Raw genomic sequence first — 27,936 nt, forward strand, 5'->3', positions numbered from 1 at the left:
GATGACCATGAGAAACTTGAGCAGCAGCAGGGACAGGTTCTGCTGCTCGGGCTCCAGGCCATCCGAGGCCTTCTGGACGCACTGCAGCAGCTGGTGTCTGAGCACCTGCAGGATGTTGTCTGGCAGCAGGGTCAGCACCGGGGGCACGTCCTCCAGCCTGGGGACGGACAGAGAGAGAGACAGACAGACAGACAGACAGAGAGAGAGACAGACAGACAGACAGAGAGAGACAGGAATGGAGACAGGTTAGAGTTCAGGCAGCACCATGCACAGTGCACGGCGGACCCACTTCAACTAATGAACTAGAATGTTTATCAGAATTGGCACTGCGGCCAAACAGTTCCAAGTACAAGCACAATTTAAAGGCGTGGAATATAAAGCAGGCTAGGTGAACTTCAATTACAGATTCTTGCAGGAAGTGACAGTAACAGTACTGTACTGTAGCCCAGGGGTCTGCGACCTTTTGTCCAATGTTTTCATTTTCTAGATCGTCAGTGTGCCATATCAACATTAATTAATTTGAATGACACCACGTGAAAAATTCCAACATATTTTGCTTGTCCACAAATATAAAGTTTTTCCTTCTTTTTAAATATTTTCTTTCACGTTGTTATAATGATCATTAGAGTCAGGGCAAACACAGAGTTCAGTTTTAATGAATGTAGAATGCAGGATGTAATGTACACACAAATGTGAGGGACTTCATTTATTTGACTGCATTTTTTTAAATAGTTTATTTAAAACCATAAATTCTCTCTCACACACTTGCCAGTGTGCCAGTGATCACCCTCCTTTGTGCCAATGTTGGCCCTGGTGCCTAAGGTTGCCTCCCCCTGCTATATACTGGTGCCTAAGGTTGCCTCCCCCTGCTATATACTGGTGCCTAAGGTTGCCTCCCCCTGCTATATACTGGTGCCTAAGGTTGCCTCCCCCTGCTATATACTGGTGCCTAAGGTTGCCTCCCCCTGCTATATACTGGTGCCTAAGGTTGCCTCCCCCTGCTATATACTGGTGCCTAAGGTTGCCTCCCCCTGCTATATACTGGTGCCTGAGGTTGCCTCCCCCTGCTATATACTGGTGCCTAAGGTTGCCTCCCCCTGCTATATACTGGTGCCTAAGGTTGCCTCCCCCTGCTATATACTGGTGCCTGAGGTTGCCTCCCCCTGCTATATACTGGTGCCTAAGGTTGCCTCCCCCTGCTATATACTGGTGCCTAAGGTTGCCTCCCCCTGCTATATACTGGTGCCTGAGGTTGCCTCCCCCTGCTATATACTGGTGCCTAAGGTTGCCTCCCCCTGCTATATACTGGTGCCTAAGGTTGCCTCCCCCTGCTATATACTGGTGCCTAAGGTTGCCTCCCCCTGCTATATACTGGTGCCTAAGGTTGCCTCCCCCTGCTATATACTGGTGCCTAAGGTTGCCTCCCCCTGCTATATACTGGTGCCTAAGGTTGCCTCCCCCTGCTATATACTGGTGCCTAAGGTTGCCTCCCCCTGCTATATACTGGTGCCTAAGGTTGCCTCCCCCTGCTATATACTGGTGCCTGAGGTTGCCTCCCCCTGCTATATACTGGTGCCTAAGGTTGCCTCCCCCTGCTATATACTGGTGCCTAAGGTTGCCTCCCCCTGCTATATACTGGTGCCTAAGGTTGCCTCCCCCTGCTATATACTGGTGCCTAAGGTTGCCTCCCCCTGCTATATACTGGTGCCTAAGGTTGCCTCCCCCTGCTATATACTGGTGCCTAAGGTTGCCTCCCCCTGCTATATACTGGTGCCTGAGGTTGCCTCCCCCTGCTATATACTGGTGCCTAAGGTTGCCTCCCCCTGCTATATACTGGTGCCTAAGGTTGCCTCCCCCTGCTATATACTGGTGCCTGGGGTTGCCTCCCCCTGCTATATACTGGTGCCTGAGGTTGCCTCCCCCTGCTATATACTGGTGCCTAAGGTTGCCTCCCCCTGCTATATACTGGTGCCTAAGGTTGCCTCCCCCTGCTATATACTGGTGCCTGAGGTTGCCTCCCCCTGCTATATACTGGTGCCTAAGGTTGCCTCCCCCTGCTATATACTGGTGCCTAAGGTTGCCTCCCCCTGCTATATACTGGTGCCTGAGGTTGCCTCCCCCTGCTATATACTGGTGCCTAAGGTTGCCTCCCCCTGCTATATACTGGTGCCTAAGGTTGCCTCCCCCTGCTATATACTGGTGCCTGAGGTTGCCTCCCCCTGCTATATACTGGTGCCTAAGGTTGCCTCCCCCTGCTATATACTGGTGCCTAAGGTTGCCTCCCCCTGCTATATACTGGTGCCTGAGGTTGCCTCCCCCTGCTATATACTGGTGCCTAAGGTTGCCTCCCCCTGCTATATACTGGTGCCTAAGGTTGCCTCCCCCTGCTATATACTGGTGCCTAAGGTTGCCTCCCCCTGCTATATACTGGTGCCTAAGGTTGCCTCCCCCTGCTATATACTGGTGCCTGAGGTTGCCTCCCCCTGCTATATACTGGTGCCTAAGGTTGCCTCCCCCTGCTATATACTGGTGCCTAAGGTTGCCTCCCCCTGCTATATACTGGTGCCTGAGGTTGCCTCCCCCTGCTATATACTGGTGCCTAAGGTTGCCTCCCCCTGCTATATACTGGTGCCTAAGGTTGCCTCCCCCTGCTATATACTGGTGCCTAAGGTTGCCTCCCCCTGCTATATACTGGTGCCTAAGGTTGCCTCCCCCTGCTATATACTGGTGCCTAAGGTTGCCTCCCCCTGCTATAGCCTACCCGTTTGTTGTTTTGGGGAGCTGTTGTTGATGATGATTTTACCAGTGTGAGACTTATACAATTAATTACTCACTATAATGCCGCGGTGGGTTCCATGTTTAACGTACTTCCAAACTAAAAGTGTTTACGTTGTTTTAGTCGCAGATGCATGGTTTTCATATCGTAAATATATGAACTTTGGCTAAAAGCTTGAGTTTAATCCACTTGGGTTCTTGTTTACTAATCTTGGTTAGACTGCCCCTACGATCGGCTTTTGGCTGAGGAATTTAACGACCAGTTTGGCACATGAGAAACTAACGTACATAATTAGGAAGAAACCTGCTGTATTCTATAAGATATGGGAGAAGTTCTTGGACTTCATTAAGCGAGGTGATATTGAAGAGGCTTTGGATGTATAGTGGTTAATTGGAGTAGTCAGCTGTGGTGTGGGGGTAGGGAACTGTGATGGACATTGTGCATTTGTTTGTTAAACTGTATGTAATGTGTTTCTTTATTTTATTGTTATTATTATTTTAATTTTCCTGATATTTCCTGATATTTCTTCGAAGATTTTGTTTTGTATTTGCTGCCATGGGGATGTGGGGGGGAAAATATATGTAAATAATTCCTTTGAAATTACTGTTACTGCTTTTTCCAAATAAAATAAATAAATAAAAATTACTGTTACTATGTACTATGAAAATTCAATAAACTTTTTTAAATCTTGGTTAGACTACAGCGCTTACCGGCATCATAACAATTGTCTATCATGGCAGTTGGCTACAGTTGGCTACAACAGACTTCCTCTTCCTCTTCAAAATATGAGCCACTTGTAATGATTAGTCAACACTAGTTTTATTTCTAAGTCTACTTACAGGACGTAGATAGACATCTCTAGCACCCTCTGGGATAATGCTTTGAATGGGCCCTGCCTGAATTGCAAAGTGTGACCAAGGAAAGGTCTGTGACTGTGATCGTGATCATCTGACTGCTGGAAGCAACCTGCTTAAACTTCCATCCTCGCATCATCCACTCCAGTGTTCATTTTGTTGACTAAGACTATAAGAAAACTAAGAATAAATAATTTCAGATGACTAGGGTTAGGGTTAGGACTAAAACTAATTGCCGTGTTCAAAAGACCGACAGACCGTCCGTCAGTCGATCCGCCATGCCTCCATATATGGTTGTCAGTCCGTCACGTCTTGTGACACGCTCCATATATATATGGCCGAAGATCACAACACTGACCTCATCAAACCCTGGAAAACTAGAGTTCTCAACAGGCCTGAAAATTAAGGCCCGGCCCTACCTGGTCCCTCACCTCAACCCTATACACTCAAGCCCCCGCTGCCACCCTTAGATCTCCATATGTGGCGCTGACCTGTTCTGACATTCCATATGTTGATCTGACCTCCTCAAACCATGTACACTCAAGACACGCTCCATATATGGCCAGTACAAAATTCATTCCATACAACAGGGGTTGACACTAATGGTTGCCTGACTGCCCGTGGCAAGTAAATAAAACGTTCGGGCAAGTGTAGTTTGCTTCCAGGTTGCCCGACAGGCAAGTGACTGTCGCCACTCAACGGTTATCAATTGGATTTGTTTTTTCTAGAAGAGCAAATTTCCCTATTTTTTTATAATGGAAAAGTGGGCATGAACTTTGGGCAAGTAGAACATGACCTGTACTTGCCCGGTGGGCAAGTGCTTCTGAGACCTTAGTAGTAGTATGTTGATACTCCAGCACCAGCGCTTGCCCAGCAGTCTGCCGTCACCCAATCGGATGCGTGCACGCGACCTCGGATGCGTGCACGCGCCCTGCTTTAGCTATTGAAAAATAGCAGATCTACAAGCTCATAGCGCTCCACCGAGTGTCGCGCTACGAGCTTGTAGGTCTGCTATTTTTGAAAAATCGAAGAACCACTGACATAGAAACATAGCTTTTTCAGAAAACTGTCAGGATGTAGAAGACATTTTTAGAATCTGGTCTCAGGTCAAAATGGGTTAAAGCCAGCACCTTAGCTTACGTTAACAACATCTGGCTTCTTACTGGTTGTTTTTGATGTTGTATATGCCATTAAAAGGCATTTTAACCTTTGACCTCGCTTGTCCAAAGTGTGCTTGGAGTTCACCTAATAAGCTTCCTTTCATCTTCAAATTTAACTCTTTGAGAGTTTCATGGATTTCTATATAGTTTTTAGACTTCTCTATGGCAGAATGGCGTTTTTGAATGATTTATTGAAAATTCTCTGTTGTGAATGTGTGACAACGAAAGACCTTCAGAGAAAGCTTGGCTTGTCTGCTTCCAGGAAAAAAATGAACTGAGTTGATAAAATGTTTAGTTTTTGTGTTTGAAGCCATTTAAAAGAGCCTGCATTTACACTGGGTAGTGTTTCTAGGACAACAAAAAAAGTTATGCCCGGTTGAAGTTTTATTTTCTAAATAACTTTTTTTCTGCTGGGCGTACATAGCCATGCAATATCTCATTTTAAAGGGTGAGTTGTCTAGTTCAATTAAAATAAAATAAAAAGTTTCTCACATGTACCACTGTAGATATTTTGCCATCTATAAATAGCATGGTCAGTCATGATCAATCTGACCTATCCAGCTAAAAGTCCCCCTAGCTCTGAAATGGAACATCATATAAACTCAATTCTTTTTTGGGGTAAAATTAGACATTCTAACGCACATTTTGATATATACCATGTTTACATAGTCTTACCAGTACCTTGTCTATTCATGCATGTATCTCAAAAACCTGTTGTGAAGAAACAGTTTTGATAAAAAAACACATCCAAGGACATTGTTTTGATATGACTTTGTGCCCATGATATGTATCAAAATATAGACTTGAATGTATACTGTATTATAACAAAAAATTGGGTTCTTACCATCTACCGTTACAGAGTAAATCACAGTTGAAACTCGCTTAGTCAAACCATAAACCTCAGAATAGTGAACAAAATAGCCATGACAGGTCTAACTCATTGTAAAAGCGTCTTTTATTTTTTATGACTACTAACATAATACAATTATAATAAATATTACAGAAAATAAATAGGCCTACATACAAAACAGTTGTCCCCAAACTCCCCAGTGTCCCCAAACCACTGCATTCCAGTTGTTCTTGACGGTGTGTGTGTGTGTGTGTAGGCTAAATTAAAAAAAAACAACAACTGAAATGAATGAATGCATCCGGTTCAGTGTCGGATAACTCCATCGCAGTCTTGACTCTTCGTCTTCATCATCATCATCCTCCTCCTCCTCCTCATCTGATGCCAGTTCTAAATATATAAAAATAAACATTTAGCTGTAGTCAGCCCGGCCAATAGCCAGTTGGGGGGGGGGGACGTAGGCTATCTGACATCATCGTCATCATCATCATCACACGGAGACACACTAAACAATGTACAATCATGATAGTATACAATATTCAATGAATGCGATTATCATGCAAGCTCAGACGTCAATGAAACGTCATACAGATCTTATATAATACGCTACTGTTAGCTTCACTCCCCGTCCCCCCTCCGATCCTTGTAGCAAGGTCATCAACAACCACGCGTTGCTTCAGTAAACGATGCATGTTTGTTCTCCGTCTTTGTAGACAGTAAATAAAAGGAGCAAACATTACTCTAAAGATCAGATCGCCTATAAGGCACGCTACAATATAAAATACTTGTACTGCCATGCGTGCATGCCTGCTACGATACATTTGTACTGCACCGACCAACCGATCGACACCATTAGCCAGCACCTTTGGTGCTGGCTAATGGCTGGGGGCCATCGTGGTGAGTCATTCTGGCGTCATGATCTGACTAGTAGTAGTAATTATCCAAGCATCTATTTGTAGCGATCATCTTATGATTTCTGATCACTATAGAAGGATCTACAATAAGATTACCTCAAAACATTCCGGGTTGATCGTCTTCTTCAATGGTTTCCCGGTATAGCTCATCGGACGACGATGGGGAGACAATGAAAAAAGGAGGGAGGGAGCAGCGAGTCTCGCTGTAAGCACTGGACCAGGGCTACTCCGCCTGGAGAAGGCGACTGGGACGCGTATGGATCAATACTACTACCACAAAACTCGCTCAAATAAATAGTACTGCTTTCAACTTTTTCTGCTAGAAAATCGCTCGGGCGAGACGGGTAAACAGGCAAAACAATGAAAACTATGAAGACTCCCTCTGCCCCCACTGTTTACAGGGGGTGGGACCAGCTTCCAATGGCAACACGTACACGTGTGTCACGTGACACGGGTTTTCTGGGTAATGTAGTTGGAATATAAGCTCAGGAATTTAAACAGCGCTTCGGAGCATATTAATATGTTTAGATTAATCAAAAACGGCGAAGACGCCAATTGGCGTCATTGATCATTTACGGAATTCTGATGAAGACGCCAATTGGCGTCTTTCATCTTCTAAGGGTTAAAGAAAGATCCAACACATATTTCACAGTACACATATATTTAACCACAGTGTCGCTCCAGTTTTCTTTGTGCTTAGTAACATTTGAACAACAGAAGCTCTAGTTGACTAAACAATCATTTATAACAATGGCGGGTACTGTTCCCTTAAAGCCAGCACCTTAGCTTACGTTAACAACATCTGGCTTCATTCTGGATTTTAAAACGTAGATGGCAGAGATGATGAACTTGATGAAACGAAAGCCATCTGTAGGCTGTGTGAGACCACGGTGAAATAATGTGGGAACTGGGAACACAACATTATGTCTGCAATGTTGGCAGATGTTGCTGTTCCATGTGTGTCATCACTGTCATGGTTGATCTCTGTCTTCTCCGTTTCCCTTTTGGGCTGACGTTCCCTTTTGGGCTGATGTTCCCTTTTGGGCTGATGTTCCCTTTTGGGCTGATGTGCAGTTGTTTGTGTGCTGCCACAGGAAAGGAGTGACCTGTGGTTATCTCTCTCTAGAAATGAAGCGTGCACACAGGCACACACAAATAGATGTAAGCACACACACACACTTCATCCCAAACACAAATGTGTACATACAAACAAGCACAGAAGGGGATGTTTGTAGATAGAGTGCAACATGAACCAGACCCCCCCCCCCCACACACACACACACACACACACACACACACACACACACACACACACACACACACACACACACACACACACACACACACACACACACACACACACACACACACACACACACACACACACACACACACACACACACACACACTTAAAGCGAACAACATGCAACGCCTTCGGGGTGCTGATGTGCACACTGCTAACACAAACAAACAAAGCACCCTCCCCATCTCTTGAGGTGCACATGCATACACACTGGCTGCAGCCACCTCCGGGCGTGTCAGATTACACGCTACATCAGCTATGCAGCGGCCGCTTATCAGAGGCAGTGCCACGAGCGTGCACGAGCGAGCACGAGCGTGCGCAACGCTTCCTGTGCTTTTCAGCTTTGTAGTCGCGCCACGCATGCTTACAGACACAAACGAGCACATGTGCATGTCTACAGAGCACCTATAGAAAGAGCAGCGTGTGTGTGTGTGTGTGTGTGTGTGTACAGTATGTGTATGGGTGTGCACGAGCCTGCAGAACATCTAAGGGCAGCCGGTTTGTGCGTGTGTATGGGTGTGCACGAGCCAGAAGAACGTCTATAGAAACATCAGCGTGTTTGTGTGTGTGTATGTGTGTGCACGAGCCAGCGGAAGATCTATAGAATGAGCAGCGTGTTTGTGTGCATGTTGTGTATGGGTGTGCACAGGTCTGCAGTTCATCTCTAGAAAGAGAAGCCGGACTGTGTGTGTGTGTGTGTGTGTGTGTGTGTGTGTAGAGCATGGCCAAATCACAGCGATGCGTATCAGTGGGAAAACAGGACAGATATACCAGCTGAGAGAGAGAGAGAGAGAGAGGGGGGGGGGGGGGGGGGGGACGACGACAGAAAGGGAGAGATGGTTGAGACTGAGAAAAGAAGAGAGAGGTCGAGATAGAGAGAGAGAGAGACATAGTGTGAGGGTGACAGAGAGAGAGAGAGCTACACCCACAGTGACAGCACACTCATGTACTATTACTAATGAGGTTTTCATCTGCCCCTCCCCCCTGCTGCTGCTTGCAGCATGGCACTGCGATCCAACAAACACAGACACGCACGCACGCACGCACGCACGCACGCACACATGCTGGTGTTTCTATAGATGTTCTTCTGGCTCGTGCACACCCACACACACACAAACCGGCTGCTCTCTTCTGCCTGTGTTATTATGCAACCTCACACTGGCCTCTCCTCCTCCTCCTCCTCCTCCTCCTCCTCCTCCTCCTCCTCCTCTGTGATGATCACGTGACTCACAGCCGCTATCCCACCAGTCCATCTCACCTCCTCCCTAGATGCAACACGCCGATGGAGCCACAGCCTGCACAGGGCTAGATGTGTGTGTGTGTGTTGCACACAGTGCACAGGGCTAGATGTGTGTGTCTGTGCACACAGTGCACAGGGCTAGATGTGTGTGTGTGTGTTGCACACAGTGCACAGGGCTAGATGTGTGTGTATGCATGTATGACATCACTCGCATAGAAGCGTGACCTCTGCATCCAAGGCATGCTGTGTGACTGACTGCGCTATTTTTGGCTTTGCGGTGCAGAAGGAGACATGATGTGTCTGTAGATGAGGCGCACGCGCGCACACACACACACACACACACACACACACACACACACACACACACACACACACACACACACACACACACACACACACACACACACACACACACACACACACACACACACACACACACACACACACACACACACACACACACACACACACACAGGCTGAGCCAAGTTACAGCGATATGTATGTATATGGTGGTCACTTTGCTCTTGATGATGTAAGAGCAAAATGGCTACCGTGAGAAAAACGGTCAGTGATCTGGGATGAATGAAGAGGGATGTTTTTTACAGTTAAGGAAGAGGGAGAACATCCGCACGCCAGTTTGTAGAGCTCCGAGACTTACTTTATTTTTAGAATCTGATCTCAGGTCAAAATCGGTTAACGCAACAAATTGCAATGTTTCGACCGACCCGACAGGTTCTAGCCCTGGGATTGGTCTCTAGGTTACTGTGCTCCTTCCCACTAGGTGTTATGCATGATCATTAATCAATGATTTTTGTATATATTTTGTAATATTTGCCTGATGAAGACCTAGTCGGTCGAAACGTTGCAATTTGTTGCCTTAAAATAAAGAGCTCTACAAACTGTGTGCGGATGTTCTTCCTCTTCCTGCGACTGTGGCTCAGGAGGTAGAGCAGGTCGTCCAATGATCCATGGGTCGGCGGTTCGAATCCCGGCTCCTCCTGTCTACATGTCGAAGTGTCCTTGGGCAAGACACTGAACCCCAAATTGCTCCCGATGTGCTGGTTGGTACCTTGCATGGCTTCCACCGCAATCGGTGTATGAATGGGTGAATGTAATGCACAATCTATGTAAAGCGCCTTGGATAAAGGCGCTATATAAATGCACCATTTACCTTGATGCCTGACATCCAGCACCAGGCCTGAATATAGGCATTGAGATGTGCACACTGCACACAATCTTTCTCTGTGAAATGTTTTTTACAATTATCATGGTGTGGCCTCTGGGAGGCGATCCATCTAAAAGGTCTGTGTGTGTGTGTCGTGTGCGTGCGCGTGCGTGCGTGCGTGCGTGCGTGCGTACATTTGTCTGAGACTAATCTCACAAAGTGCTCGACCAATAGCACTAGCACCAAATTCCATGTGCGCTGCACAAAAAAAGTACTTCCAGTAAATTTTTCTTTCACGTTTTATTATATATTTGTTTGAGGGGCACTAGCCCTTCCTATGTTCAGCTATTAGTGTAGATTGTCGTCTTACACAAACATTAAATTCCCATTGACAATGAATGGAGAATTTACTCATATGTGTCAGAGCAAATAGACATGTTACATCATGATGATGTACGATAAGAGCGCCCCTCACTTCACAGGTGTGATTGTTTTTTTAACTTTATTTTGATATCATGGAATTGTTTGGATTGAGCCGACACCCTGCCCAAATATGGAGTAATGTGTCATAGATATGTCATAGACAAGGCTGCCTGAACAACTGCTACGTATCGTATACCATTAAGCATTCAGAACATCTCTCAAGGGGATAATGGTTTTTGAGTGGTGTAAACCACTCCTACGACTGGCTTTGTTAGTTTACGTGTCTGTCTGACTGTCTGTCTGTCTGTTCGTAAAAAGTCTGACTGTCTGTCTGTCTGTCTGTTCGCTCAAAAATGAGCATGGTTGCTTTGGTCACCCAGTTCACACGGGTGTGATTTCATTACGTCAGACATTACGTCAGACCACAGCTGATCAGTCTATATAAGACCTTACACCACTCAGTTCACACGGGTGTGATTTTTCCTTTTTGTTCCACTTTTAAGCCAGATTGTGCTACAGTATTGTTATGTATGTCGTTACCTTGAAAGTGGCTTCTCAAAGTCCACATCGAGACAGCGCTCGTAGGAGCTGATGAAGATCTCCAGCCATAGCTTCAGGTAGTCAGGGTCCCTCTGAAAACAGACAGAGAAGAACGTGTTCAGAGATTATTGTCCCATTAAAGGTCTCCACACAACGAGCACGTTTTTCAGATTTTTAGCGGCGTTTCTCCATCGGTTTTCCGAATAACGTGTCCAGTGTGTGACCTGGAACGCATCTGTTAGCTTACACCATTACACCATTATTTAACCCTTACACCATTACACCATTACACCATTACACCATTACACCATTACACCATTATTTTAAACTTTAGCTGTTGAAAAATAGCAGATCTACATGCTTGTAAAAATCGTGAAAACTGTTTCAAAACTGCAAATCTTTGAATGTGTGTTCTTTCCCAGCGAAGGTTTATAACTCATATCTTTGCTTCTGGGGGGTCCCTGGAACAACAGATTTTCAGCAAAATACAGATATATTACAGATATTGCAGACCCCCCAAATACAGATTTTGGGGGTCCTTGATATGAAATAGTTTGAGCATCACTGATATAGAAACATAGGTTTTTCATAAAACTGTCATGATTTAGAACACATTTGTAGAATCTGGTCTCAGGTCTTAATGGGATATTAAATTATAGATGCAGGTGAGAGAGTCCATAGTTAGCAGTCTTTACTATCAGACTCCCCATATTCATGCAGTGTACAAACACAGCCAGGATGTGATGTGTGTGTTCATCATGTGTGTGTGTGTGTGTGTGTGTGTGTGTGTGTGTGTGTGTGTGTGTGTGTGTGTGTGTGTGTGTGTGTGTGTGTGTGTGTGTGTGTGTGTGTGTGTGTGTGTGTATGTATTAGGGGCACATCTTTTCCATATAAACATAATCCTCTTGGAAGTTGGAACTGTTTAATGAAAATACATCTATTTGTTTATGTATTCCTGTTATTATTACATATAGACTGGGGGGGTATCTACAACTTGAGCTACCAGCCAACGCTTGCATTAAACATGGAGTGTCGTAAGCATGAGGTCAGTCCGCTGCCCACTACACTTCCTCTGCCAACCTGGGGGGGGCCCAGGTTGGCAGAGGAAGTGTAGTGTAGCGCCCAGGATTACATTCGATAATTGACAATGGGTGAAAACTGGGTTGTCATGATCAAGCCAACCAAAAATAGCTAGCATATTAAACGTGTTGTGAGCTTGTTGATCAGATCAGCTATTTTCGGCAAAGACATTTGGTATACAGACCCCTCTCAACTACAGGGTAGGGTTTAACTAAGACATTAGGTGTACAGACCCCTCTCAACTACAGGGTAGGGTTTAACTAAGACATTAGGGGCCCTATTATGCGTGTCTTAAGTACCAGGTCTTATGACTTAACTTAAGACCTGGAGGCGTGGCCAATGCTGTTTGGCCACTCAGAATAGCCAAATGGCATTGATCACGCCTCCAGGTCTTAAGTTAAGTAATAAGACCTGGTACTTAAGACATGCATAATAGGGCCCTAGGTGTACAGACCCCTCTCAACTACAGGGTAGGGTTTAACTAAGACATTAGGTGTACAGACCCCTCTCAACTACAGGGTAGGGTTTAACTAAGTCAAGACATTAGGTGTACAGACCCCTCTCAACTACAGGGTAGGGTTTAACTAAGACATTAGGTGTACAGACCCCTCTCAACTACAGGGTAGGGTTTAACTAAGTCATTAGGTGTACAGACCCCTCTCAACTACAGGTAGGGTTTAACAGACCCCTCTCAACTACAGGGTAGGGTTTAACTAAGTCAGTCACTAAGTGACTGTCAACCTTGCAGCTTGTCTGCCAGCGCAGCCATTCTCACACACAATGACTGTACGTGACGACGACACCGACCGACCCATCCCTGTCTTATCATTCTAGGTCTAAACAAAAATGTCTACAGTAAGGGACGACTCCAACAGGTGTCTGTGTGATGCTTATCAGGGGCGGGGGACGCTAAAACGCACACCTGTCGGAGAGAGAGAGAGAGGCAAACAGGCCGGGCCACATTCTGCCTTATGCGCTCCCCGGGTGGGGAGACGTCACTGGCAGCTGGTTGCTGGGCCTGGAGCTCCATTCATTCCATGGAACAATGCCCTGCCAGGGAAGTCAACGGGAAGAGAAGAAGGGGAAAAAAAAGACCCCGCAGGGAATGTTGGCCTCGCTTGGCACTGCTGTGCTGCCACTTGTAACAACACAACTTCCGGGTGTGAATTCCAAGCCAAGCCGCCGGGAATGTGCGCGACCGGTTGACGTTGAGGAAGGAGGGGAAGGGATATGTTATGCGAGGCATGCTTCGCTGAGACTATACAGCTACGGTTTCGGAAGAGGCAGATGGCTGAGGCCTTTAAAGTCGGATGCGTTTCTGAATGCTGACAAACTGTAATGCTGGGAATGTATAGTATATCCCTGACTGTCTTCTGCAGCAGGGAGGGAGCAGAGAGGGAGCAGGGAGGGAGCAGAGAGGGAGCAGGGAGGGAGCAGAGAGGGAGCAGGGAGGGAGCAGAGAGGGAGCAGGGAGGGAGCAGAGGACTGTCCTTCTGCAGCAGGGAGGGAGCAGAGGCACTGGGCTGAACCAGAGCCCACTGCTTCCAGCCACTAGTGTTGATTTTGACAGCAAATTTGGATTTAGTCATTTTGAATTAATTTTGTTTTAGTCACATTTTAGTCAACTGAAATGTGTTAGTGTTAAGTCTAGGTTTAGTCGACAAAATCAAAAGATTTTAAGAGTTGGTTGCATGCTGAAAATAGCAGATCTACAAGCTCACAAAATGTCGCGCTGCGAAGTGTTGTGAGCTTGTAGATCGGCTATTTTCAGCATGCAACCAAGCATAAAATGACTTGTATATTTTAGTTCTCTCTTCTCCACTAGTCCCTCCCTAACAGTTTAGTCTAGTTTTTATTTGTTGACGAAATTGTCAATATATATATATATATTATTTAGTCTTAGTCATCATAGCTTAGTTTTTATTAGTTTTATTTGTTGTTTTCGTCAGTGAAAAATCACACCCGTGTGAACTGAGTGGTGCAAATCCCCCCCCCCCTCTCTCTCTCATTAGCAGGCAACAGTGCAATACTCTCTCTCTGTCTCTGGCACACCAGCGCCCCTACTGGTACTCATGAGTCACACATGAGTCACACACATTGCTGTTCCTTGGAGTGGTTGCACCACTCAAAAACATAGTTTTCGTCATAGTTTCAGTTGACAGTCAACACTACAGCCCAGTGCTCCCAGCCGCACAGGACACGGGGACACTGCAGCATTCCTTTTATATGGCTCCCTCGCTCGCTCAGTCGCTCTGACAGAAGGAATTTTAGCCATCTCCCCGCCGGCCAGCCAGCCAGGCTAATCTCTCACTAGAGGAGAGAGGGAATACGGCGAGCAGTCACCTCCTCCCACGCTAATCTGGGTCAAGGAGGAGAGGGGAGGTGAACAGAGGAGATTACTTACTATATTACAGTGGTTTTCAACCATTTTCATATCAAGGTCCATTATTTATTCAGCATTTGGAGCCACGGAACCACCATTTGATGAGATTTAGCCTCAGACTCAAAACTTGGATACAATTTTGTCCACAATGAGAGACAACAGGCAGACGTTGATCAAAATAACAATTATTCTACATGATCTACTTGTGTAGACTTCTTGTGAATTAAGTAATGCAGATGATTAACAATGATTTAACTTGTGAGTGTAAAATTAAACCAAAAAGACCTGTACGGGTCCATTTGGTTTCATTTTACGCTCTTAAGAGTTAACCCATTTTGGGCGGGAACCCCTTTTGGTGTTTTAAACATTGTTATAATTTAGCTATTGGAAAATAGCAGATCTACAAGCTCGTAGTGCGCCACCGAGTGGCGCGCTACGAGCTTGTAGGTCTGCTATTTTTGAAAAATCGTGAAAATATTTATTTCAGAAAACTGGAGGATTTAGAAGTTTTTTTTTAATTTCGAGGTCAGGCCTAAATGGGTTAAAGATCTATAGGGGTCCATTTGGTTACCAACTCTCCATTTAGCTGGGGGTACTGGAATCCCTTCAAGGACCACTGGTGGTCCCCGGACGATTGGTTGAGAACCAGTGCTATATCACACACCAGTAGGTGTAGCCTAGTCTGCATTCTGGTGGTGTGCTGCAGCTCAATTGTTCTGCTTTAGCTGGAAATAGGGATGAAGACTGTGCATTGTGTGTGTGGTGCGCGGTGTCACATGAAACCACTGTGTCATGTCCCAAAAAAACATTTTCAGGAATTCAAACTGGCCTGGTTTTTAGTTTCATTCATTTCATGCCCACGTGTTTAGGAATTACACAGCTGTCGATTTTATTCTTATTGCGGTCTTCTTTAAGCACAATAAAGCCTGAAGACATCCAGCAGGCCAACTATTAGCCCCAGCAATGGTGGTCTTAAAGGGCCACTTGCAGCCATATCTAATTTTAATGTTTAGGACACAAGAAACACTTTCCTGGGGGTTTTTATTTGTGTAATATGTGTTTTTAGATATTCAAGTTATGACGCCATATTCATGACCAAACATCATGCAAATGTGGTCTCACTTCCTTCCTGGACTACAAGTCACACCTCCACGCAGCCTCACCAGAGGCAGTACATCAAAGCATTATGGTCATTGTAGGAATTCAGCACTAGTCAAACCCTAGTGAAACACAGACTTCATTATTTTTCGGGCCAGCATATAGGGTGCAAATTTCAAATTGTGCTACTGTTATCTACTACAAATACTACTAACATTGAGTGACTGCAGTTTCTTATAGTGGTGAAATGTCCCTTTAAAACCTCTTAAACCCCAGGGGGGTCCAGGGGGAAAATCCGCAACATCGGAGTTGGAACCGGAGACCAATTGGGTCTCCATTGACCCGCTGAGCGCTGTTCAGAGGTGGACAGCCGCTGCCCCCGTCGGCGGGGGCAATGGGGCTCAAGAGGTAAGACCACAGAGCCATCTAGTCACAGTTTGAAGAGGAAATAATTTAGTCAAAGTTGCGGTTATGGACGAATTTGCCAGGGAGAATAAACGGACACAAGAGTTTGCATGGACCCAAGTCTCATTATTACAGCTCAGCTCAGCAGAAACCTTCAAATAGCGGTTATAGGCTAATGTTTCAATTTAAGGTCCTCTCTGGAGAATTGTGGTACGTGGAAATGATGTGGGGCAGGAGGAACTGGCAGCAGCGACTCAGTATGTGGTCAATTTGGAATCAGAAGGTTCCCGGACGGTTCCGGGCTGAAAAGGCACGATTATACTTGCCGTATCCGTGTAGGAACGAGGGTCTGTGGACAGCAGATCAACATGGTTGTGATTATACTACAATTTATCTACAGACATGCACTCATTAGAGGACCACTTCACCACTTTTCAACCTATCTTCATATAATTGGTCCTCACTAATGTTCATGATAAAATGGTACAAAAAGTGTCTCATAGGAGGGCTGTGGGCAGTTCAGAAACCCGTCCACCAGTGACATCATCGTTTGGGAATCCAAGCCAATAGAAACTGCAGGCTTTCTATTCCTGAAAAGTTGCAATATTATATTTTAGCAGAAATCCTCTCATACACGCTCGCGCACGCACACATGCACGCAGTCTTTATGTGCATAGCTGCTCAAAATGCGATATTCAGGGCTTGATTAGAGCTTAATTTGAGTTAGATGTGAAAAAAACCAATGATCACACGGAATGGGAGACAGATCACTGTAACACACAGTGAAGAAAGATAGCGGATGTTTACACCGTTGAACCGGAAATGACAACAGCCAGATTCGGAAATTCGTTACCGCCACCATCAGGACTGGGTGTCTAATACTATATACTTGCCGCATTAATCCATTTTGGGAGGGAACCCCTTTTGGTGTCAGCATTATGTTATGCTTTAGCTATTGAAAAATAGCAGATCTACAAGCTCATAGCGCGCCACCGAGTGGCGCGCTATGAACTTGTAGGTCTGTTATTTTTTTTAAATCGAAGAACGACTGACATAGAAACATAGCTTTTTCAGAAAACTGTCAGGATGTAGAAGACATTTTAGAATCTGATCTCAGGTCAGAATGGGTTAAAATTAGATATATTGTGTATATCACAGATTTTTCTATTGGCATTCAAATGATGAATTAAAATCATGAATAGAGCTGGCAGAAGGCACAATCAGCTGCTATTAGAGGTGGCAATAAGAGTGCCTCAGTGCCAGATAAATCGATGTCTGCCTTCGTTCAAAATGTACAGTTTGTGTGTGTGTGTGTGTGTGTGTGTGTGTGTGTGTGTGTGTGTGTGTGTCACTCCAATTGCACTGACACACAGACACGTGGCAGTACACACCCTGGACATGACGCCAGTATGCCGCATCATGGCCTTTACCACCAAGCCAACCACTGATGCTGCCAATGCCAAATAGGGTGGGATTGGGTACCACGTCCATGTTTATAGTCTAGTATGGTATGACTCGGCCATGGATTAAACCCTGACCCTGAACCCTGATTTGAACTATTCAAGAATGTTTTCAAAAGTGTGTGTGTGTGTGTGTGTGTGTGTGTGTGTGTGTGTGTGTGTGTGTGTGTGTGTGTGTGTGTGTGTGTGTGTGTGTGTGTGTGTCATGCGTGCGTGCATGCATGCAAGAGTCAGTGGCGCTGTGGAGGGCTTCTGTCTGTGTGTCAGAATGGGAGTGGGCCAGTTGGAGCAGTGTGTGTGTGTGTGTGTGTGTGTGTGTGTGTGTGTGTGTGTGCGTGTCAGAATGGGAGCGGGCCAGTCGGAGCAGAGGAGTCCTGCCTGCCAGCACTGTGGAATTCACAGTGAGGTCATCAGAACAAGCCTGGGACCCTCTGTGTGTGCGTGTGCGCGCGCGTGCGTGCTTGCGTGCGTGCGTGCGTGCGTATAAAGTCAGATAAGATACTGTACAGAAATACATATACAGTATATGATATATATTATACTAGTTGGATTGGATGACAGCCTCATGTGAATCATGCAGTGGTGGAGGGCAGTAGATTATTTACAATATCCATTACTTTTACTTCTACTCCACTACATCTCAGATCCAAATATTGTACCATTACTCCACTACATTTATTGGAAAACTTTAGTTACTAGTTACTTTGTAGATTTCAGTGATGTAGATTCAATGTAATGAGTCCCGGGATGCAGGGATGGTCTTTTAGATGAGTCCCAGGGACATTTTATGAGTCCCACTTCAACGACGTCATATTTTGCCATTTTTACAAATTGCAGCATTTAACTCCCATTTAATTTTATATGGTTATAATGTGGTTATATTCATAATAGAAAACAGAAGAAGAAATTATTATTATAACTAAAGCTAGCAAAATAAACTAGAATAAAAAACAGTAGTGCATCCCGGGGATGCAGAGGTCGTTGTTTTATTGCGTCCCTCAACTATAAACTGCGTTTTAGGGTGTAAAATGCACCCTATTTTAATCTCTGAGATTTTGATTAATTTCAAAAAGATTTCTATTGAGTACATTTTGAATTCTGGACTTTTACTTGTATTTCTATATTGCAAGTATTTGGTACTTAACCCATTCTGGGCGGGAACCCCTTTTGGTGTTATCATCATGTTATGCTTAAAGGGATAGTTCAGATTTTTTGAACTTAAGTTGTATGAAATACTTGCCATTAATATAGTGGTTGCAACTGTATTAATTGATTGCCCGAGTCCTGTGGTGGGAGTTCTGCTCTGGTTTTGGTGAAATATCAAGTAGTTCCGGTCATTTTGTGGGGGGCACTGGGGGCCACGCAGTAAAAGTAAATGAATCCACAAAACTAACGTAATTTGTATTGTTGACCTATTTCTAAAATATTAGTGCAACTTCCGTTCTTTTTTTACCCCTCTATCACACAGAACTATGTTTTTTGTGTCCATATCACTACGCCCAAAAAATAGTTCCATGTGATAGAGGGGTCAAAGTTGAACGAAAGTTGCGCTCCTATTTTAGAAATAGGTCAACAATACAAATTACGTTCGTTTTGTGGATTCATTTACTTTTACTGCGTGGCCCCAGTGCCCCCACAAAATGACCGGAACTACTTCATATTGACCAAAACCAGAGCAGAACTCCCACCATGGGACTCGGGCAATAAATTAATACAGTTGCAACCACTATATTAATGGCAAGTATTTCATACAACTTAAGTTCAAAAAATCTGAACTATCCCTTTAAGCTATTGAAAAATAGCAGATCTACAAGCTCATAGCGCGCCACCGAGTGGCGCGCTATGAGCTTGTAGGTCTGCTATTTTTGAAGAACGAACCACTGACATAGAAACATAGCTTTTTCAGAAAACTGTCAGGATGTAGAAGACATTTTTAGAATCTGATCTCAGGTCAAAATGGGTTAATCTCTGAGATTTTGATTAATTTCAAAAAGATTTCTATTGAGTACATTTTGAATTCTGGACTTTTACTTATATTTCTATAAGTATTTGGTACTTCAACTTTTTCCCACGACTGTCATGTCTAGTTTTGTCCATGCCTACACGTGATTCCGTCTGTGGATGGCTCATGGAATAAAGCAAAATAAAATCTCAAGACTGAAAATGTAATGATGATGTAATTAGGCCGACCAGCTGAAGATATCATGACATTTCTGAGACCATTCATGTTGTGAGCTTGTAGATGCTTTCAAAGAAGACACGCTGGGCTTCTATGGAATCCATATGACTGAAATCAGTCGTGGCGACTGAGAACTTCAATAAATGGTAAATGGTGCATTTATATAGCGCCTTTATCCAAGGCGCTTTACATAGATTGTGCATTACATTCACCCATTCACACACACATTCATACACCGATTGCGGCGGAAGCCATGCAAGGTACCAACCAGCACATCGGGAGCAATTTGGGGTTCAGTGTCTTGCCCAAGGACACTTCGACATGTAGACAGGAGGAGCCGGGATTCGAACCGCCGACCCATGGATCATTGGACGACCTGCTCTACCTCCTGAGCCACAGCCGCCCCAATCCATGCACGGCTGCATGAAACACTTTTTAACCGCTACCGGGCAGGACTCTCACACGCACGCACACACGCACGCACGCACGCACACACACACACACACACACACACACACACACACACACACACACACACACACACACACACACACACACACACACACACACACACACACACACACACACACACACACACACACACACACACACACACACACACACACACACACACACACACACACACACACACACACACACACACACACACACACACACACACACACACACGCTTACTTTGTGTAACACGACCTGACCCATGGATAGACAGGAAAATGAAAGGGACCCAAACACACTGGATTTTATTGTGTGGTCTCTGGTCTGTACAGTGTGTGTATGTATACGGCATACATGAGAGAGAGAGAGAGAGAGAGAGACAGAGACAGAGACAGAGAGACAGAGAGGAGAGAGACAGAGACAGAGACAGAGACAGAGACAGAGGCAGAGACAGAGACAGAGACAGAGGCAGAGGCAGAGGCAGAGACAGAGACAGAGACAGAGAGAGAGACAGAGAGACAGAGAGACAGAGAGAGAGAGAGAGAGAGAGACAGAGACAGAGACAGAGACAGAGAGACAGAGACAGAGACAGAGACAGAGACAGAGAGTGTAAACAGGAAAGGACGCTGAGAATCAGAGAGAGAGGGTGAAAAGAATGGAGGAGAAAGCGAGACAAAGGCAGAGACAGAAACCAGAGATTTGGGCTAACTAACATCTATCTATGAAGGGAGTGAACGTGTTTGTGGCAACCCATACAGCAAATGACTGACTGGTGTGTGTCTGTGTGTGTGTGTGTGTGTGTGTGTGTGTGTGTGTGTGTGTGTGTGTGTGTGTGTGTGTGTGTGTGTGTGTGTGTGTGTGTGTGTGTGTGTGTGTGTGTGTGTGTGTGTGTGTCAAGTGTCAGAGAATGCCCTCTTTTAGTGGAGTGGCTGTCTCGGAGGCTAGCACAGATGCCCATTGAGGACCTGCCCTGGGACTGTGTCATGGCAGGGTGGGACACACCCTGGTTTTTACTGCAGGACACTGTTTATTCTAGGCCTCCATTACTGACCCCTATACACACCCAGTGTGTGTGTGTGTGTGTGTGTGTGTGTGTGTGTGTGTGTGTGTGTGTGTGTGTGTGTGTGTGTGTGTGTGTGTGTGTGTGTGTGTCAAAGCAAAGTAAATGTCACTTGCTCGCGACAGTAATGGATATAATGCACTGTCTGGGAGCAAGTCAGTTTATGAGAAAACTCTTAACAACTACAAGGCAGTAGTTAGCGTTTATCCTCCCTTATTTCCGTATAATAACTACAGCTAACTGGCCAAGCCTCCAACAGAAAAGCCGTCCAATGGTGTTCATTCATTCATTCATTCCCTCTGAAGACCTGAATTACAAGTGCAGGGGCGTTCTCTTTGATCTCCTTTTTTTAATAGCTCTATAAACAGATTCTACACGTCTGTTCTCGTTAGCAGACATTTGTGTGTGCGCGCGCACACACACACACACACACACACACACACACACACACACACACACACACACACACACACACACACACACACACACACACACACACACACACACACACACACACACACACACACACACACACACACACACACACACACACACACACACGATATGCCTTTGGCGAATCAAAATGGCCGTAATTGCCCTGGATGGTCTGTTTTGTGTCGGTGCCGGTAGTATAACATCATCAATCATCCACTCAGGGATCATATCCAGCATGCCCTCTATAGCCAGACAGTGTGTTTATCTTCTCGACCCATTAGGCCCGGCAAGCCTGGCCATTGCTCTTATCCGTCACCTTGTTCCCCAAGCAACAACTGGAAAGCCCATGGAAATATATCAAGTGCATGTGATCCTGCTTAACTTGCATTGCCAATATTTGATCAATTACAGTATTAAGCTCTTAATACAGTAATTAATACGCTTGCAAAGATCTTTTTAGGCTGACCTTTGGAGAGTAACCAAAAATCGACACAGATCAATACATTTTGCTTTTCCAAATGAGATGGAAACGAATGACAGCTCTTGTGACATCTTTGGTGTTGGGGTAACCATTTTAGTCTAGGGCTGCAACTGTCAATTATTTTCATTGCCATTATTCTGTCTAGGATACTTTGTTGGGCCCTCCAACATAACAAGTGTCACTCTCAACCCGGCTCCCTAATCCAGTGGTTCCCACAGTGGGGTCCGGGGACCATTGAAAAAGAGACCCTGGTCTCAATTGGATTCCCCTGAAATAAAGGTTTCAATCAATCAAAAAGTGGACCCTTATAGGCCTGTAACTCAGAGATTCAAATTAACTTTGATTTTACAATATACATTGTATATCCTAGAGATAGAAATGCCATTAAATGGGATCACTGCTAGAGCCATAACAATCTTCTCTTATGGGGTCCTTGGCATATATTTCCTAATGGGGTTCCGCAGGCTAAGGCTCACTTTGAAAAATCAGCTACTTTGTGGGGGGCGGGGCACCATTGCCTGGTGGTTGAGTAATAAATAACCTTCATAGAGAATGAAGACCAGATAAGTCCTCAGAGCGTCCTCTCTCAAAGTGTCCATGATGACCTTTCACTGTGGGCCAGTAAAGTGGCACGTAAAGATGCTCTTATTCTTAAAATAAGATGTTACCTCTGGAAGAAAATGCAGTCACTTGACTCAATGTTAATCTTAGTAGATATCAGTAGCACAATTTGAAATGTGTACCTTTATGGCCAGAAGAATAATGAAGTCTGTGTGTTTGACTATAGGGTTTGAGCTGAATTCCTACAATGACCATACTGCTTTGGTGCACTGTCCCTCCTTGTGGAGAGGGGAGAGGCTGCAGGAAGGAAGTGAGACCACATTTTCATGACCCATTTTGGTCATGATGAAGATGGCGTCATGACTACAATATCTAAAAACACATACTGTATTACACACAATCTCTCCTATGGTACCAACATCAATTCAGTATGGAATGGTCCAACTTATGCAATGACAACAAAATATTACTTTGGGTCTGACAGGATAATTGTCACAAATGGTGGTCCGTGGCTCAAAATCAGAATCAGAATAAATAATGAATAAGGTTGAAAACCACTGGACTGGACGGTCCAATGCCCCCCCCCGTCCCAGACAGGCGTGGTCAGTCGGGTGGTCTGTCAGCCGGCCAGGTCAGTCAGCTGTCTGGCTCCTGTGGCTGGCCTAGTTTGGTGAAGGGCAGAAATGGCACGGAGCCACCGAAAGCCGCAATGCTTAAGAGGCTCGCTCCTCCCTTTACGTTTTTAGGTCCAGTTAATTTGGCTGATCGGCGTCACTCAGCGCTGCCCGCCAGCCCACAATCACTGCCTGACTGACGGTCAACCTAACTAGTCCACACCCCCCGGTGGGTGTCCCCATGTGGTGATGTCATCACCAGCGAGGCCCGGGTGTACATTTATAGAGGCTGTGGGGGGGAGGGGCTAACACCACAACAGGCGTGGCCGACACCAAATCTGAATGACATCATTGTTGTTCTGGAGGTATTCATAGCACTGAGAGAGAATCAGGAGCAAGGAGGGCGAGACAGAGAGAAACACACAGAGAGAGAGAGAGAGAGAGAGAGATAGAGAGAGAGAGAGAGACAAGACAAACGAGGGTGAAGAAAACAGAGGGCCGGGGAAGAGAGAGAGAGAGAAAGCTATAGCCTGAGGGAACAAAGTTTGCATGCCAGCGCATAAAACAGTGTGCGAGCTTGTCTGACTACAGTATGTGTATCTGAGAGAGAGAGAGAGAGAGAGAGAGAGAGAGAGAGAGAGAGAGAGAGAGAAGAGAGAGAGAGAGAGAGAGAGAGTCTGTACAGATTAGACCGTAACTAGGAAACAAATGACAAAGCCGGAAAAAGACCTGAGTAATCTACTTGAGTAAATATGTGAAACCGCAGCACTTTCTCCCCCCTCATTCCCAGCTCACAGTCACACCATACCCACCCCCCCCCCCGCTCACCGCCTTTTTTATTTCTCACTTAATCCGTCTCCCGTCTTCCTCCCATGTACCCACCGTCTTTCCAGAGTCTCATAAAGGCAAGCTTTTATGGCCGTGTTAATTTGACTGCATCGTTTGAGTCGTATCCAGTCAACCAGCCACTTAATAGGAAGGCTGGGGTAAAATAGGCCGAGATCATCATGTGTGCTAATCCCCAGCAGAGAGCCCTGGTTTTGCAGACAGAAAAAAAAAAAAAAGAGAGAGAAGCTATAGCACTGACGAGCCATTTGGCAGGGCTTAAATACACAGCATTAAGCTTTAAAAACTACTGATGGGTTAAATATTATACACAGCACTACAGTACAGAGGCTTTTCTCTGAGCGGTTGAGATCTAAGGGGTTTAGATAGACGGAACTTTAATGATCCCAAGTGGAAAGTCAAGGTTGTGCATCATGTATGGCAGCCGTTCACTTAGTCATCCATGGAATTGTATCAGAAACTGGCCTTTGATGGAACACTTTCTCAGAACAGCGACTCCCTCCCTAGTCCTACTGCTGCGTTCACACGGGCAGATGTAAAAGATACAAAGATGCAAAGTGTATTTGTAGCTGAAGTTGAAATCAGCTCAACTTTTTTGTAGCTGAAGTTGAAACCAGCTCAACTTTTTTGTAGCTGAAGTTGAAACCAGCTCAACTTTTTTGTAGCTGAAGTTGAAACCAGCTCAACTTTTTTGTAGCTGAAGTTGAAACCAGCTCAACTTTTTTGTAGCTGAAGTTGAAACCAGCTCAACTTTTTTGTAGCTGAAGTTGAAACCAGCTCAACTTTTTTGTAGCTGAAGTTGAAACCAGCTCAACTTTTTTGTAGCTGAAGTTGAAACCAGCTCAACTTTTTTGTAGCTGAAGTTGAAACCAGCTCAACTTCTTTTGTAGCTGAAGTTGAAACCAGCTCAACTTCTTTTGTAGCTGAAGTTGAAACCAGCTCAACTTCTTTTGTAGCTTTGTAGCGGTTGTATCTTTTGCAGCAGCTACAAACGTCGGATGTATCTTTGCATCTTCATGTCGCTGGTGGACTGTATCTTTGCATCTGCCCGTGTGAACACAGCCTAACACTACCGACTGTCCCAGTCTGAAAGGAGGGGTTCGACGGGGTTCGACGACCTTCTGCCGCCGTAAACGAGGACCACGGCTCCGGCATGGACCTGATGACAGGCGCCTAAGAGGATCGCCAGGCGGTTACATAATGGTCTTATAGCTGCCGTCTGCGACCTCTGGGCCCCTGAGAAGCCTGGGCGGTGGGCGGTGGCGCCGGACCACAGTCAGTGTGCCTCTGACGTCCACGCCCCTCTCCTCACACGAGCAGAGGAACACGTTCAGCAGGTTTCGGGGGTTTGTGTCCAATCTGGTTAGCTTTAAGCCAGAGGCCTGATAATGATAATGTCTTATCTAAATAATGACAGTTTTCTGAAAACACCTATGTTTCTATATCAGCGGTGCTCAGACATTTTCATGTGAAGGACCCTACCCTCACGTGGAAATATGTTGTTCCAGGGACACCCCAAGAAGCAAAGATTTGAGTTAAAAACAGAAAAGATTTGCACACATTTTCAAAAATAGCAAATTTACAAGCTCGTAGTGCAGCACCGAGAGCTTGTATATCTGCTTTTATAGCTAAAGTTTTGTAGCGAAAAGGCTTTATGCACACCTACTAGGACAGGTGCGTCGGGGGCCGGCAACCAAATGCGAACCATGAGAAGAAAAGGGTCCCACACACTAAACGACCTTCGAAAGGCTGGCTTTGGGTTAGCCAGCTTTCAACGTTTCGGTCTAAACGACCTTCGAAGGCTGGCTTGGGTTAGCCAGCCTTCAACGTTTGGGTCTAAACGACCTTCGAAGGCTGGCTTGGGTTAGCCAGCCTTCAACGTTTGGGTCTAAACGACCTTCTAAGGCTGGCTTGGGTTAGCCAGCCTTCAACGTTTCGGTCCAAACGACCTTCATCGGGTAACCAGTTACCAGATGACGGTCGTTTAGACGGAAACGTTCATCTGAATAAAACTACTGCTCTATAAGTGAAGACAGTGGGCGGGACCCTTTTCTTCTCATAATAGCTATAAGTTTAAAATAATGACTAAAGTGGTTAAAAGCTAAGCTGACACAGATGCCTTCCAGCTAATGGGGCACCTGCAGAATGCTCCGTTTGGTGTTTCTAGCTCCAACAACGACAATCTAATCTATCCATCTATGTACTCATTTTAGCACAATCTCCACTCACTAACACTTCTTTCACCCACATTTAGCCCCTTTACTTCACAACTACTAATTTCCTTCCTGTCCGTCAACATACTAATAGGACAGGGCAGCAAACCCCCGGCTGATTGGCAGCTTGATTAAGTGACATGAACACCATTATTAACCCGTTTTGGGCGGGAACCCCTTTTGGTGTTTTAACTAAGCATTATGTTATACTTTAGCTATTGAGAAATAGCAGATCTACAAGCTCGTAGCGCGCCACCGAGTGGCGCGCTACGAGCTTGTAGGTCTGCTATTTTTGAAACATTGTGAAAATGCGGCACAAATCTTTGAATATATATTCTTTCAGAAGACTTTTTTTTATTTCGACGTCAGGGTGTAAATGGGTTAATTACAACACTGGACCTTCCAGTACTTCCGGTTCTTGTAATAATAGTCTCTCTCTCTCTAATTGACAGTTTAGACAATAGCAGGGGGGGGGGGTGCTGTGCTGCCGTTGTATTAGGGAACTGAAGGACCCGCAGAATAAATGAGAACTAGAAAAGGCACATTTCTGAGAAATTGCAAGTGTGGTTGAGCCGACAATTACAAGCTTTGAGTCCTGCAGGGTTTAAGGGTTATGATGATGATGATGATGTATTGACCTAAAACGTTTATACGGAATGAAATACATAAAGTCAGGCAATTACTGTGTGTTGCCCTTAGGGCAACCACACTAATGAATGTTGAAGGACCACTTCACCACTTTTCAACCTATCTTCATATAATATAGGTCTTCACTAATAATCATGATAAAAATGGCATAATTTTTTTCTACTCAGTCTGTGTCTCATAGGAGGGCTGTGGGCAGTTCAGAAACCGTCCTCCAGTGACATCATCATTAGGCAGATACAAGATTTGTTTTAGAAAAATGTTTAGATTTTCATTATTGTGAGAACGATGGCTTCCATTTTCGCATTGCAACTTTTCAGGACTAGAAAGCCTGCAGTTTCTATTAGCTTGTATTCCCCATCGATGATGTCACTGGAGGACGGTTTCTGAACTGCCCACAGCCCTCCTATGAGACACAGACCGAGTAGAAAAACATTGCGCCATTTTTTCATGATTATTAGTGAAGATAGGTTGAAAAGTGGTCCTTTAAGAGATAAGCAAGCCATGAGTCAGTGTTGTGTCATGATGGCAGGCAACACACAATGGCTGGTCTGCCACACGGAGCTGGGCGAGCAGGTTCTCCCAGCAACACGTCCTGGCGTTTCGTGTAAAGCGCGTACTGTCAACATACCAGTAACAGTAACAACGGACAAATCATCACCTGACTGGCTGGCTGGCTGGCAGGCTCCACCTCACCCGTTAACCTCTGCCACCCTTAATGACGCCGTCTAGTCTCTCTCCATTCCTCTGTTAATAATTACACATAAAGGAAGGGAAGACGAGAGTGAGGAGGAAAAG

The 27,936-nt window shown here is 45.2% G+C and overlaps 1 protein-coding gene across 1 annotated transcript in view; it reads right to left on the reverse strand.

The window, feature by feature from the left end:
* The window catches only part of nbeal1 (neurobeachin-like 1), a 122,130-nt gene that overhangs the window by 88,387 nt on the left and 5,807 nt on the right, over positions 1-27,936 (reverse strand). Inside the window, exons 3-4 of the mRNA XM_079495069.1 lie at positions 11,223-11,314; positions 1-157 (exon numbers count right to left, since the gene is read on the reverse strand). The exon at positions 1-157 is cut by the window's left edge and continues 5 nt beyond it. Coding sequence (XP_079351195.1) covers positions 1-157; positions 11,223-11,314 — 249 coding nt within the window. The remainder of the gene's footprint in view (positions 158-11,222; positions 11,315-27,936) is intronic.

Source organism: Electrona antarctica (genome assembly GCF_951216825.1).
Source record: "Electrona antarctica genome assembly, chromosome: 24".
NCBI lineage: Eukaryota > Metazoa > Chordata > Actinopteri > Myctophiformes > Myctophidae > Electrona > Electrona antarctica.